Source organism: Ptychodera flava, chromosome 15, assembly GCF_041260155.1.
Source record: "Ptychodera flava strain L36383 chromosome 15, AS_Pfla_20210202, whole genome shotgun sequence".
NCBI lineage: Eukaryota > Metazoa > Hemichordata > Enteropneusta > Ptychoderidae > Ptychodera > Ptychodera flava.
In genome coordinates, this window is record NC_091942.1 from 27,265,094 (window position 1) to 27,278,090 (window position 12,997).

Sequence of the window (12,997 nt, forward strand, 5' to 3'; positions counted from 1 at the left end):
TGAATATTTTCTACGGTCTATGGCGTGATAAATTAATCCTAAAAATGCTTACGAGCTTAAAATGGATGAGGTACGGTCACGTCATGAAGAGGAAAAAAATTCGTAACAAATAAGAGATTAGTAGCCAAGATTACCGAAGGGGTTTCTAGAAAATAACAACGTGTCCCAATTGTTCGGTGGTTTAACTATGCCTGTTTGAAGGCAACTAAACGGAAGTACGCTTTCATTATTTATGGATACTTCTTAAGGTTGCGTGCACCTCGAATGTTTTGCTCAATCTGGCCTCAAGGAATATTTCATCCATTCTCTTTGAAAATTAAGAATAAAAATCGCGGGTCACTGTGCAAATTTCGGTACTAGAGAAAAAAATTATCCAAGATTTACAGATATTTGAAACTCAAAATGGCCGCCATCCCTGTGTTAACTCTATGGAGAAAAATAAAATTTTCGATTTTCGAAAAACTAAGAAGGTGAAAATTTTTCATACACCGAGAGCTTTAAAATGAACCCCCACAAGTGGTAGATCAGAAAAGAATTGTAAAAGTTTGAGAGTCCGAATATCTGTCCCCGAGGCGCGTATGCTGGAACAAAGTAGTATATTGACCGTAAACTTTTGAGTACATGGCGCGTAAAAAAGCCATTTGTTTTAACGTTGAACCCTCCAATGCCTCTGTTTGCATAGGGTGAAGGACAAGAACACGACAACTTCAAGAAGCAAAACGTTTTTATTACAAGAAGTTTAAGTACGAGTAGCATTATCATTTTTTGACATTTCGCAAAAGCAGTTTTAAGTACGCGTGTCTATAAAGACGCCAGTGTACTAATATTACACGGATAATTGGATTACCAGTACCTTTGACTTGTCGAGGATTAAGCAAAAAAGGAAGAGGGTCTGTTTCTCATCCTCGTCTCTCTAGACAAGCCGTGTCAGCCATTTTCACTCGAAAAACTTATACAAGTACGTTAAAAATGAGACTGTTCAAGTCGGTGAATTTTCCAAAAATAAAACGATTTACAACGGTTTCTCTGTCTCTTCTTTTGCATGAAAAAAAACCTGTTTGACAGTTGGCGCCCAGGTCAGGCTTTCCTAGCGATCGAACGCGTTACTTTTGAGTCTGCGCAGTATAGTGAATTAGCTTCTGTCGGATTCACCAGTCTGTGAAACCGGGTGAAACTCCTGTATCGCGTTCACCTCACTCGTGGCGTTCATCTCACTCTTACATTTCACATGAAAACAGAACACAAATCATCGCGTTCACCCCACTGACACATTCACAAATCACAGACTGAAACCAAGTCTAGTTTATAACGACATGTAGTGTTTTGCTCACGGCAGAAAATATAGTAGGATATAGAAAATATAATAGGATATAATAATATAATAGGATCACATGTACACCATGTACGTACAATTTTGGACATTCAAGTCATATATCAGTCGTCGTGCCCGATATCAGAATTACCATTACGTCATTACGGGTTTGTTACTTTTTTCACGTATGCAGTTGGATCTCATGAACTTCAAATAAAGATGTAAATAAATAAATGAATAAAGACACAGATAAATAAACAAATAAATTATTAAATACTAGTAAATGTAAAAGACCTTTAGGATGCAAAAAAAAAAAATAATTTATTTGTTTGGTCTTAAAGAAAGCTCATTATGTAGTGTAATCGTAGTCAACATTTGAAATTATTAACTTTTACATCATTAGGAAAGGATTGTTTAAAATAAAGCGTTAGATGTACTGTCTTTTACGGCTCGAGGCTGGTTGACGTAGGCAGATTGTTTTGAAACAGGGGTTTTCACAACACAATTTCTTTGCAATGAGGTAATTTGTGCAGGGGCGTCATAACGACTTACATGCGTGCCTTTTGGAAGGAGTTGATGGAGTTCTCGTTTCTATTTCAAAAGCACAATATTTGCATTTTATACATCACGGTGCATGGCCAGTATAATTTGACTCTGCAGTGTACAGCTACACTCTCACAGGATTCGGGCCTGTGACTTGTAACACACTGATCATTGTAGCAGAGAGGTAAACTCCTTCGAACATAAACCTCGATCTGTTACACCAATGCTCATCTTCTGGTTAGCGACAGAGTAACCTGAAATTTTGCATGTAGTGCTTAGACTATGCAATTTCAAAGTAAGGTCATATCTATCTATCTATCTATCTATCTATCTATCTATCTATCTATCTATCTATCTATCTATCTATCTATCTATCTATCTTATATAAATGTATTCACTTCTTCTGTCCGATGATTACAGAATGCATGAAACTCAAGCAACAGATATCATTACTTTGCACTTAAAATAAAATAAATAAATAATATATATATATATATATATATATATATATTTTATATATATATACACAGAGGGGTCAGTCTATCATATTTTGTTTGTATGTTCTGTATGCATGAATACAGTTTTCAAATTTGAACTTTAAGCTTTACTTTAATAGAAATGTTTTGGGGTACATCCCAAAGTTATAAGTTCAAATTCACTCATGCATTTCTTTTACAAGTGCATGAAGCCGTAGATATGCATCTATACGTGGATACAGGAACCTCTCGTGAACTTAAAGGGGCAGTCCTCAATCCCTGGTTCTCACATTCGTGGTTGTTGACATTGACTGTTTATGTGATTTTAGTCCTTTGTTCTCCTTTGAAAGTTTTGCATAGTTAGTCATTTCATTCAGAAAATAACTGATAAAAATCTGCCCCCTTTAATTTGAAACTAAATAATGAAAGTAATGTGCAAAGATACAGTTACTGAGCCTTTAAAGTAGTACTCGCCACGGAATTGAAAGACTTAAACTTTTGCTAAAACTTACCGCCAGGAAACTTTAAATCATGTCCCTTCGAAATCAAAAATAAAAACCAGCTGCGGCCATTGTGCAAAAGTTGGTACTAGAGAAACAACTACCCCATATTTACCCTACACTTGACTTCAAATTTGCCGCCATCTTTGTGTTAACTTTTTGAATGAGAACAAACTTTTCGATTTTCAAAATAATAAGCCTATGAAAACCCTAGTTACCCCATGAGATTCAAAATCAGCCCCCTCAAATGTTAGCCAAAATGAATTGTAAAAATCTGAGAGTTCTTAAGCGCATTCTGACCCAACGGGCCGTAACTCTTTTATATTTTCATCATTTTTGATAAAATAAGTATTTTTGTTTACTTCTGCGCAAAGGAGTTGTTTTTTAAATACAAATCCTGCTATACTTACAAAAAATCAACACGCCAAATCCAGTAAACAACGATTTGTTGACAAGTAAACTCTTGTAGGGGATAATATTCACTTGTCAACAATAACATCGGTCTTTGTACACACACCCACTCACAAACTGGGTTAATAAAACGAACACTCAGCCTTTGGTAAAGACTTTGGGGGGAAAAAAGATTTTCTTTTACAAGCAGAACAAAATAACTGAAATTTCACCAGTGAAGCTGATAGAGCATTAACACATTTCAAATCAGCGTGCCATCAAACTAGAGTTTATACCTTAAGGTAAACAGTAATCTAAATATGCCCATATATGGTAAAAGGGGCGTTCCTTGGTATTCAAAATGCCCATGTGAGGGCACTGTTTTTAAAAAGCGGCAACCCGCTTAAAATCTTTGATTGGTTAGATTTTCTCTTTCCATGGTAACTGTGGCAAAATTGGAACAGGTGACAGTATACCTTTAATTATGTCAGCACAGCACGCGCTGTCAGACCAGTGAGTCAACTCTGTTTTTGGCTTCACTTCTAGGTTATGTACCTAAACTTCTTAAGAGGCGTTGAGGCCTTTCAACCCTCTATCTGTCGATAACAAGATACTTGTACACGTACCCCGAACTTCTCAATGTCTGCATGCATTTTTTTTCCTCATATGCCACGCAATGACAGATGCACGTGGTCCCACTTGACCCACTTGCAAGGAAGAATATTTAAACGTTCGTGTCCATGGCACCGATTGCATTGAGAGTCTTTGAGGCGGGCGGCCAAGCCAATTGCATCAGAAGGTAATTTTTCCACCACGAAGAATCGTCCTCAGCTAAAACAAAATGACAAGTAAGAAAAATCTTTAACTATCTTACCTTTTTATCGTGTTTCTTTCCATGCTGTTGAATCAGACTTCTGACTGGTTCTTTATTTTTGGTTGTGTATATTCCACAATGTTGAAGTCATCTTTCAGGGTTTTTTTCATATCGTCAAAGAAAATCTGGGGCTCAGAAAAAGATAGCTATCACTGCGCATGGGAACAACCTACTTAGTGAAATTCTGCTATTTACTGAGATGAAATCGTTATTTTTCCTCTACTATTTAACCTCCACTTTTCGACTGTAGAGTGTCAGCGATATTTTTGCTACTCCCTCACTTTCTGAGACGGTTAGCGACAGCCAGCGTCTCGATATCTCTTTGTGCATTTCACTTGTAATTGAAGGAGCAAAATATAAAATGATATAAATGGATGGATTTGCAATTTTGGAAGTGTTCGCCGCTCACAGTGACGTACTCAGCATCGTCAGTTGTGTTCTTTCTGTGATGTTAATTTCACTGCCAATTGGATTAATCACCGGATGACTGACTGTGTGCGCATGGCTGCAGCTTAGCCTGGATTATCTGTTTTAACAATCGTCGCCATAGCTAAGACGAGATATTACTGTGAAAAACTTCCTCACATTTCTTTGCATTCTTTGCTCTTTATTTTCAGTTCACCGTGAGACCATTATTGTAGGAGCCGGCCCAGCCGGTCTCCAAATGGGATATTTCATGAACAAAGCCAAGCGTGATTATCTCATCCTGGAGGCCGCGACCAAGGCTGCCAACTTCTTCACCCATCTGCCCCGCCATCGACGCCTTCTTTCGACCAATAAGAGGTTTAACCTCTTTCCAGAATACGAGTTCAACATGCGGCACGACTGGAACTCTTTACTCTCAGACGATCGCTCTCTTCTCTTCCCAAAGTACTCATCAGACCTGTACCCACAGGCAGACGACCTCTTCAGGTACATGAACGACTTTGCTATAAAGATGGAAATCAAGGCCAGATACAACACGGCCGTGGTCAACATCAGCAAGGAGGACAGACCCGGTGCTGCCAGTGGACTGTTTTATCTGAAGACAAGCGACGATCGAGAATACAGTTGCAAGGTGTTGATCATGGCAACCGGTGCTGTCTCCGAGCGTCTCCCAGACTTCCCTGGTATCGAACTGGCTGACACCTACGCAAATCACGATCTCGACCCGAAGAAATACCAGGGCAAACGAGTGGCAATAATTGGTCGAGGGAACAGCGCCTTTGAAGTCACTAACAACCTTGCGGGTCATGCCGTCTACCTCCATATTTTGGGAGGGAGAAAGTTGAGTCATGCATGGAATACCCATTATATCGGTATGTGTTCACTATAATTGTATAAGAGTTTGGCGATTGCATATAGGCTAGATACCGGGAAGACTGGAAATTTAAAAACTGAAAAATCTCCCGGCAAAATTGCACTCAACAGTGAGCACGTGACTTTAAACTGGGGAAATTTGAATTCTGGAAACAGCAAAACATATGTCAAATTTTTACACGCGTCAAACGGGTTGCCTATGGCCCTTATGATCACACCTTCCGAGATGGTCCACCGCCGAGAGCAAATTTTACTATGATTTTCTTCATTCTGTCATTTTGCGTCCATTTTGTGATCACGCCAAAGTCCAGCATTTAACCAAGAAAACGAAATATCACGATTATTTTTCTTTACAATTTCACAGGTGACTTGCGTGCCATCAATAACACAATTTTGGACATGTACCAACTTAAATCTCTGCATTCATACATGGGTATTAAGGCGGTAAAACTGTCAAAGGAAGGCGACGAAGTCATTGTTCATTACAGGGACACAGTACTGCACTTTCCTACTCCAGGCTACTACAATGACACCATCCCTTACGATAAAGTCATTGTCTGCACAGGATGGAACTACGTCGACACGTCACTCTTTGCTGATAATTGCAAGCCAGGTGAGTCGTCCTCTTTGCGTTCGATGCGTACAAAACTTTTTTTTCAAATCTGAGTAACCAACTTGTATAGTATACTACCATGTGAATGTACCGACAAGGTCTTGAAGCGCCGTCATAAGTTTGGATGTTTTCAAAGATATTTCTCAGTAGCAAGCTAATTGTTGTCTCTCCACTTCATAGTTATCTAAAATATTCGGCTAAAACAACAATATACAATGTGTAAAGGGACTACACAGACGTAGATAGCACAAATTTATTTTTGCATATTATTTGGCTTGCAGAACTGTAGATGATCATTTTATGCAAGAAGTTCATGTGAATCTTCAAGTTTCTCGGTTTACAACGAACTCGAATTAGCATATTTAGGCTGGCTTTTCATGGAGATCGCACAAACGCATCGCCGTACGTCTAAAAAGTCTCTTTCAAGGGGATCTCTGACCAATTCAAAGCGCTTTGAAGATCAAGTCGTTGATATGAAGACAAAATGGGAATTTACATAAACTGCCTTATTCAGTGAAAAATCAAGTACGCACTCGAAAGCAAGGTCAATCCTAGCATTACATTGACAGTTTCATCTTTTAAAGGGAGGGTGTCGTCGGAACTGCGCGTGTGCGACTTTCTTTTTTACAAACAATGTATTTGTGCATGATATCTAGATGCATGACATCAACATAGCTGCGAGAATTGAATTTTCCGATATTCATTGTTGGAAAACATGTTCTAACTTTCATCAATCGCCAACGTACCGGTGTTTACATCGGTCGGGGGGGGGGGGAGGGGTCCCTGGCAACCTTTGAGCAGAGTGCTGACAACACCCTCCCTTTAATAAGCTTATTACCGAAATCTACGCCTTAAATCAGTGTATACGATGTCTCGTACTTACAATGCGCACAAGTCAAACTCGCTTTGCATGATCGTATATTGTATTTGGTCTTACAAAAATGACTTACCCGCCACTTTTGCGCATGCACCACAGCAACAAAGGAGGACGGCAAATATCCTCTTCTGAAGACCAACTGGGAATCTCATAACATAGACAACCTCTATTTCATGGGAACTGTAATGGAGGCGAACGATCGCAAATCGGCGTCGGGTTTCATCCACGGCTTCAGATACAACATACGAACCTTGCACCATTTGATGGAAGAGAGATATCACAAAGTTGCGTACCCCGTCAGGATGTTGTCACGTGATTGTGAACCTGTTGCTGACACCATGATAGGTAACGAAGCATCTTTGATCCTTGACTGGCGATGAACAAAGAATAGTTTGCGGTCACACCTGCCTAACAGCACCTTTCAATTGCTGTCGAAAATAGCATAGTGACATAAAGTCACTGTGTACACTATTCTTGCCATTAATTAACTGTACGGTTTGCAACCAAAATGTTATCAATAAAGAAAAGCAAAATTGTTAGTTTTATTGTGAACCACGTTTCTATCGACACCAACAGCCTTGGTGCCAATGGGGGCGTCTGTTTTTGTGAAAATCGAAATTTTCAATTTTTTTTTCCAATTCAGTTAACACAGGGATTGCGGCCATTTTTAAGGTGAAGGGCGACGAATTTGGACGCGCACACGCTTTAGAACGTTTCTGCGCAGATTTAAGTCCAGCCAGCCGCAAATGGGTTATTTTGTTGCGCATGTATTTAACATCACCTGTCATTGTTGAAATTGCACTTTTACCACATTTTTTGACCCAGTCTCTGAGAAATACATGTGACCTATAACCTTGTCATATTTTGACCCCCTAGGAAGCTGGTTTTTATTCAATATGAGCGAAAAATTAACATTTCTCTCCCATTTATAGGCGCATATTACCCATTCACCTGGAGATATTGTAAAAAGTAGCGTCGTGACACCCTTTTATTAAAATGTAAACTAAATGGTATTATGTCAGGATTTTATTCGCCAAGTTTGGTCAAAATGACACCATTCAGAGCGACAGGAAGAAAGTTCGAAAATTATGTAGTGATATAATTTCGATATCGTCATTTTGTAATCGATACTTATGTAAAAATTTCTTACAAACATCATGAAAACTATACATTCGATAGATATGGATCTTAAGTCTTGGTATTTATTAAAATTAACTCATTTGCTAAGCTTTTTTTAATGCTTTCTTTAGTTTAAGTGAATTATATCATTTTTATTTATTTCTAACAACGCCATTTTAACGTCCGTTTCCATGGAAACTAGCGTGGTGACCCCATTTTTTATTTCATTTTTGCACTTGCACAACTTCCAAGAATATTTGTGCAAAGTTTCAAGAAAATGAAACCACAACTTAATTTTGACGTTATTCGTAGTACTTCACCATTTTTAATTCCAAGTGTCGGGAACTGTTGGGTACTTTCTCTCTCAGTGACCAAATTTTGCATCGTGATCCCCGATTTTTAATTTTGAGTTCTGGAGAACGGCTTTAAGTTCTCTCAAGGAAATATTTAGCAAAATTTTAACCTTTGAATTTCGATTCGCCGACTACCCTAAGAATGTCTGCAATCACACTGGTGGTTTGTAATCTACAGAACGTGCAAGTGTGGAGTCCAGCATTTACCAGTTACATTCATTCATGGGTGATGTGGTTATAGTTCCTGAAGACCCCAAAGAGAAGATCAAATACTACGCCGACCTCCCGGTGAACTACGTCATGGAACAGGACTGGTTCAAGAATGCCAAACACGCGTTCACCATGGTGCAAACGTTTACCTCCGACAGGTTTGTTGATGTCATCATATAGTGAGAGTCGTATCTCTATCTCCGTATTTGTCTTTCTGGCTTTGTATTATATTTGACCGTGTAACCCATGTTTAGTCAACATCGATCAAAAATTATACGTCAAGTGTAAATATTGTGGTACGCCGTCCCAAACACTCGAAATCGGCATTTAACAGGATGGGCAGGGTAATATTAGCGTGCTCATGCTCTCTCGCAGGGAACTTACTGAATATAAAGATGACCCAAGTGAAAAAAAACTCTTGTATATTTATCTGATTTCGTAGTATACAGTGTACTATAAAATAGAAAGGCCATGCACGTGGTTTTGTTTCATATGCATACAAATGATTCAGAATCTAATTTTTGTTCCTATCAGAAGACTTTCAGAGCACGGTAAAGTAAGCCTATCGTTCGTTCGCCTGCCAAGTAATGAGGAGCAGTACAGTCAGGCCTTCCTGAGACCAGCTCTCCGCTACTACAGCAAAGGAAAGATCGTCGACGAGATTTACGCCGTCGAGAACTTGGTTCTTCGATTCGACACTGAGGACTTTGAAGGCGACAACGTCGACAAGAACAAAAACCTATTCAAGAATTTCATTAACAAGCATGTATGTATAGCAATCTTGCCGCTGTACGGTTAATCCCTGCCTTCACATTTTGGGAAGCCTTGATAATGAAACTGCCATGTTTTTTAAGAGACAGTAGGAATACATTTAAACTGAGCCAGCTGATCGGAACAATGATGACAAATTGCTGTTTTGGTAAATGTATCATAGTGTCCATCCTAGTAAGACTTCATTTCTGTATCAGAAAACTCAATTTGTAAATGCCATCTACACATTACATTATTGGACATTCCTCTTGACTCTATCAGAAATATTGCACGACTGTATAATCTTGTTCATTATGTAAATAAGACATTAATTAACGACCACTTATAGGTTAGCAGTAACTCTGTATAAATATTAATATCGATTTAACTTTTTGAAATCGTTATGGTTAAATTGGTTTCCAAAATAATCAATTTCTCTTCAAAAAGCGACCAACGCCGCATATTAAACCAACACTACCAAAATAGATATTTGCACTGATGCCAGTTTTGAAAAGCACATCAATGGCATTTCTATACTTCTTATATGTGGGAGGCAGGAATGTTTAGGAAAAATCATCGAAAAGCTTATTGAGTTGACAGACATTTATAACCATCGCAGAACAAAACCACACTCTCAACCATACTTGTTTGCACCTCTTTCAGGTGAACCTCAATCCCGGAAAAAATACAACGACTACTTCCTGGTCTCCAAGGAAATGAAAGACAAGCTCTTCCAACCCCTCACCGCCGAAGAAATAGCACAGCTTCCTCCGGAGTTCTTCCAGACCGCCTAGCTCCTGCGTCGGCCTTGAAGTGTGGAGCTAAATAGTGAATGATGGCAATCGTAGTGGGAGAACCCTCACAGCAAAAACGTGCAACACAAACTAAAAATGATCAAGAAATAATAAGCGAACTGAGTCTCGGTTCTCGTTACGACGGATGTCTTTGAAATGCAATTCGTTCATTAAAGGGACATAAGCTGTAACTTGTGGCAAGTTTTTCAGTATTCTGCTTCTGTATATCAACTACCGTGTCTGACCCTAATCAGTTTGTCATGCTGAAATTTCGAGTATCCTTTTTGTCAAAACAGCTTGTATGTGTGTAGTGATCATTGCTTATTGTTTACAAATGAATTCTAATCCGGACTTGAATACAATTTTCAACAATAACAATGTAGATTATACTCATATAGGTTGTGTTGATATGCTAAATACTTGGCATTAAATTACAGTTTAGGGATTCAATGCAGAAAGTGTAGGGAAACCACATAAACAAAGTTCCGAAAAAATAGCCTAAAGATACAGCTTATGGAGCTTTAAAAGATAGTGAGCGCAAACATGCTCATTTGAGCATGCGTGATAGCAATTTATAATTCAAAAGCTTGTTTTTTTGACCGCAATAGTGAATTTAAACGTTGTTCAGTGTATTCAGCAAACGATAGCAAATGGTGGTCAGGGTATTTGCTTCTTTGTTCCCAATTAGGCCCTCTTCAATGATCTGTCTGTCAAACCATATGTGCCTTGAGTGTGAGTGAGTAGCCGGTACATTGTAGAGACACTAAAATTCTTTGTCGATATCAGCTCGGTGATGTCGCTCTTGATTTTAGTCCTGTGAAAGCTGTGGTCGAAATTTGCTTCATAACTTCAGTACATTTTGTTTTACAGAGTCTGCTTAAAATCGCTGAAGGCATGTTTAAAATGAATGTATAACAAGACAAGAAAAAACAGACAATTTTCATGGCGCACTTGAAATGAGCAAATAAATGCCATACAAGATGTGACCCGGATGTGCTCGTGTTTTTATTGCATTTAGTGATCAGATATCATGTTTGATAATGTTAAGGTAGTACACGCCTCGGAATAAAAAGAGTGACTTAAACTTTTGATCAAACTTTCCGCCAGAAAACTTTAGGAAATTTTCTTTTCAAAATCAAGGATCGGGGCTACCGTGTAAAATTTGGAACTGTAAACAAATTACCCAATGTTTCCGCCAAGTTTCATCAATTTTGATGCAGCCATTGGAAAACCTCCCATTCCTAAATGTATGTATTGTGCTGACTAGCGTTAATCGCGCAAGTTATACATAATGTTTATATACCTGCCGAAATGGATCTGGTCCTAGATCTTTCTATGAACGTACTTCGTGCCAATTATATGAACTTTGGCCCATAAAGTTCGATATATCATTGCTACAAGAATCTGGTCACCGACACACGTGATAGCACGCATAAGACGTACAAGCATCAGATCGACACGTGATATAGAGACCAAGATGTATGAGTAAAAGTGTACGTAAAAAAGTACAGATATTTTTTCCCTGCTCCTATTCTACATTTTTAATACGGTCAAAAAATAAAGGGATTAACTTTGCACGTAAGTGACCGGCAGCTTCGAAAAGTTAAGATCGCTATTTTGGACAATAATCTAACGATGTGTTGCTCTACGTAAAATCAAGTAGTTTTCATGAATAAATATTCACAACGATCCCTCCATTACCCAGTTGACGTCACGCCATAAAACAACTGGGATACGTTTGACTGAAATATACACAAACACACACCGAGACATTGTGAAGTGCTCTTTCCTATTCGACCAGGCAAGTGCACGTGATCATCCCGCAGATGCCACTGCATTCAACGTGTTCTTGTGTTCTTCGAATTCTAGCGAGTCATTTTACTTACTTGAGCTCAGAACCCACATACCCACTCCAAAATCCCTGACTTGCATCGCAAGCATTTGATATCATACGCACGACCCATCGGAGGCATGGAAAGCCTTACGCAATGTCCGTTTGTCAATCTTGTAAAAGGTACATGTGTAGAATGCGACAATCATAGTTTTTCGGGTGCATATTTCCTGTAGGGCGCTGAGCAGAGAGGAATATTTTCGTTTGCAAAAATTTGAGCTTTTAGTATCCGAGATGGGTCAGGGTAGGAATTTTCCGGTGAGGTAAGCCCCAGTGGGGAGACTGGGAAATATAATGCGTTGGTGTGAAAATATTTAAATCGAAAGGGTGGGCACTGAGTTGCGAACAAGGTTTACTCTCGTCTCTCAAGTTTTAATTTCGTTGAATGTATCCCAGAAGAGTTCATAACAAATGTAAAAAAAAAAAGCAGGATAAAATTTCTTTGTATCGACTGTTTAGTCGCCCCAATTGAATCAGATCAACATCAAGTTAACGGAATTTGTCAGTGCTTTCATGACGCCTATCTGGAGATAAAAACAACGTTCGACATAATCTCTTTATTTGCTCTTTTAGGCCACCGGCCCAAATTGCAACACAAATACTACAAACAACAAAATGATGATGAAACTCAAGGGAAAGAGTACATCACGTGGTTACAAAGAATTCTTTTCTTAGTTTTTCTGCTTTTAACACATATAAAGCAAGATTTACAATTGTTGAGTTTTTAGTGGAAGACATCAATGAATAAAATTTTTCTTGCGTTGGTTGCGAGTATGACCAACGGGGTAAATATTTGTTTCTCAAATTATGGTATAATGGGCAAACGCAAATAAAATGATATTCGTCTTCTATTTCAAACGAGTTGCATAATGTACATGTCCTATCATCAAATAATACCCTGGGCTCTTCCTTTTCGATTTCAAGTCTCAAACCGCAGCTTCTAAGACATGCAAGAGCCCTCTTAAATCTAAAAAACATGTTTGAGCTGAGATAATC

At 38.7% G+C, this 12,997-nt stretch overlaps 1 protein-coding gene across 2 annotated transcripts; it reads left to right on the forward strand.

The window, feature by feature from the left end:
* Nucleotides 1–3,963: 3,963 nt before the first annotated feature.
* Nucleotides 3,964–11,096, forward strand: LOC139151726 (FAD-dependent oxidoreductase domain-containing protein 2-like). Of its 2 annotated transcripts, none has more exons than XM_070724702.1 (7): nt 3,964–4,069; nt 4,713–5,393; nt 5,759–6,007; nt 6,984–7,229; nt 8,535–8,724; nt 9,101–9,332; nt 9,980–11,096. In XM_070724702.1, exons 1-7 carry the CDS (start codon nt 4,063–4,065, stop codon nt 10,034–10,036), a joined length of 1,662 nt encoding a protein of 553 aa, XP_070580803.1. In that variant the 5' UTR covers nt 3,964–4,062; the 3' UTR covers nt 10,037–11,096. The 2 variants fall into 2 exon arrangements, with proteins under 2 accessions (XP_070580803.1, XP_070580804.1); XM_070724703.1 differs by having other exon boundaries at nt 9,104–9,332.
* The last annotated feature ends 1,901 nt before the right edge of the window (nt 11,097–12,997 follow it).

What these genes read in the sequence shown, in the direction of transcription:
- LOC139151726 (XM_070724702.1), top strand. An exon ending in TGTTGCTGACACCATGATAG is followed by an intron (nt 7,230 to 8,534) that starts GTAACGAAGCAT and finishes TGTAATCTACAG; the next exon opens with AACGTGCAAGTGTGGAGTCC. An exon ending in AGAATTTCATTAACAAGCAT is followed by an intron (nt 9,333 to 9,979) that starts GTATGTATAGCA and finishes CACCTCTTTCAG; the next exon opens with GTGAACCTCAATCCCGGAAA.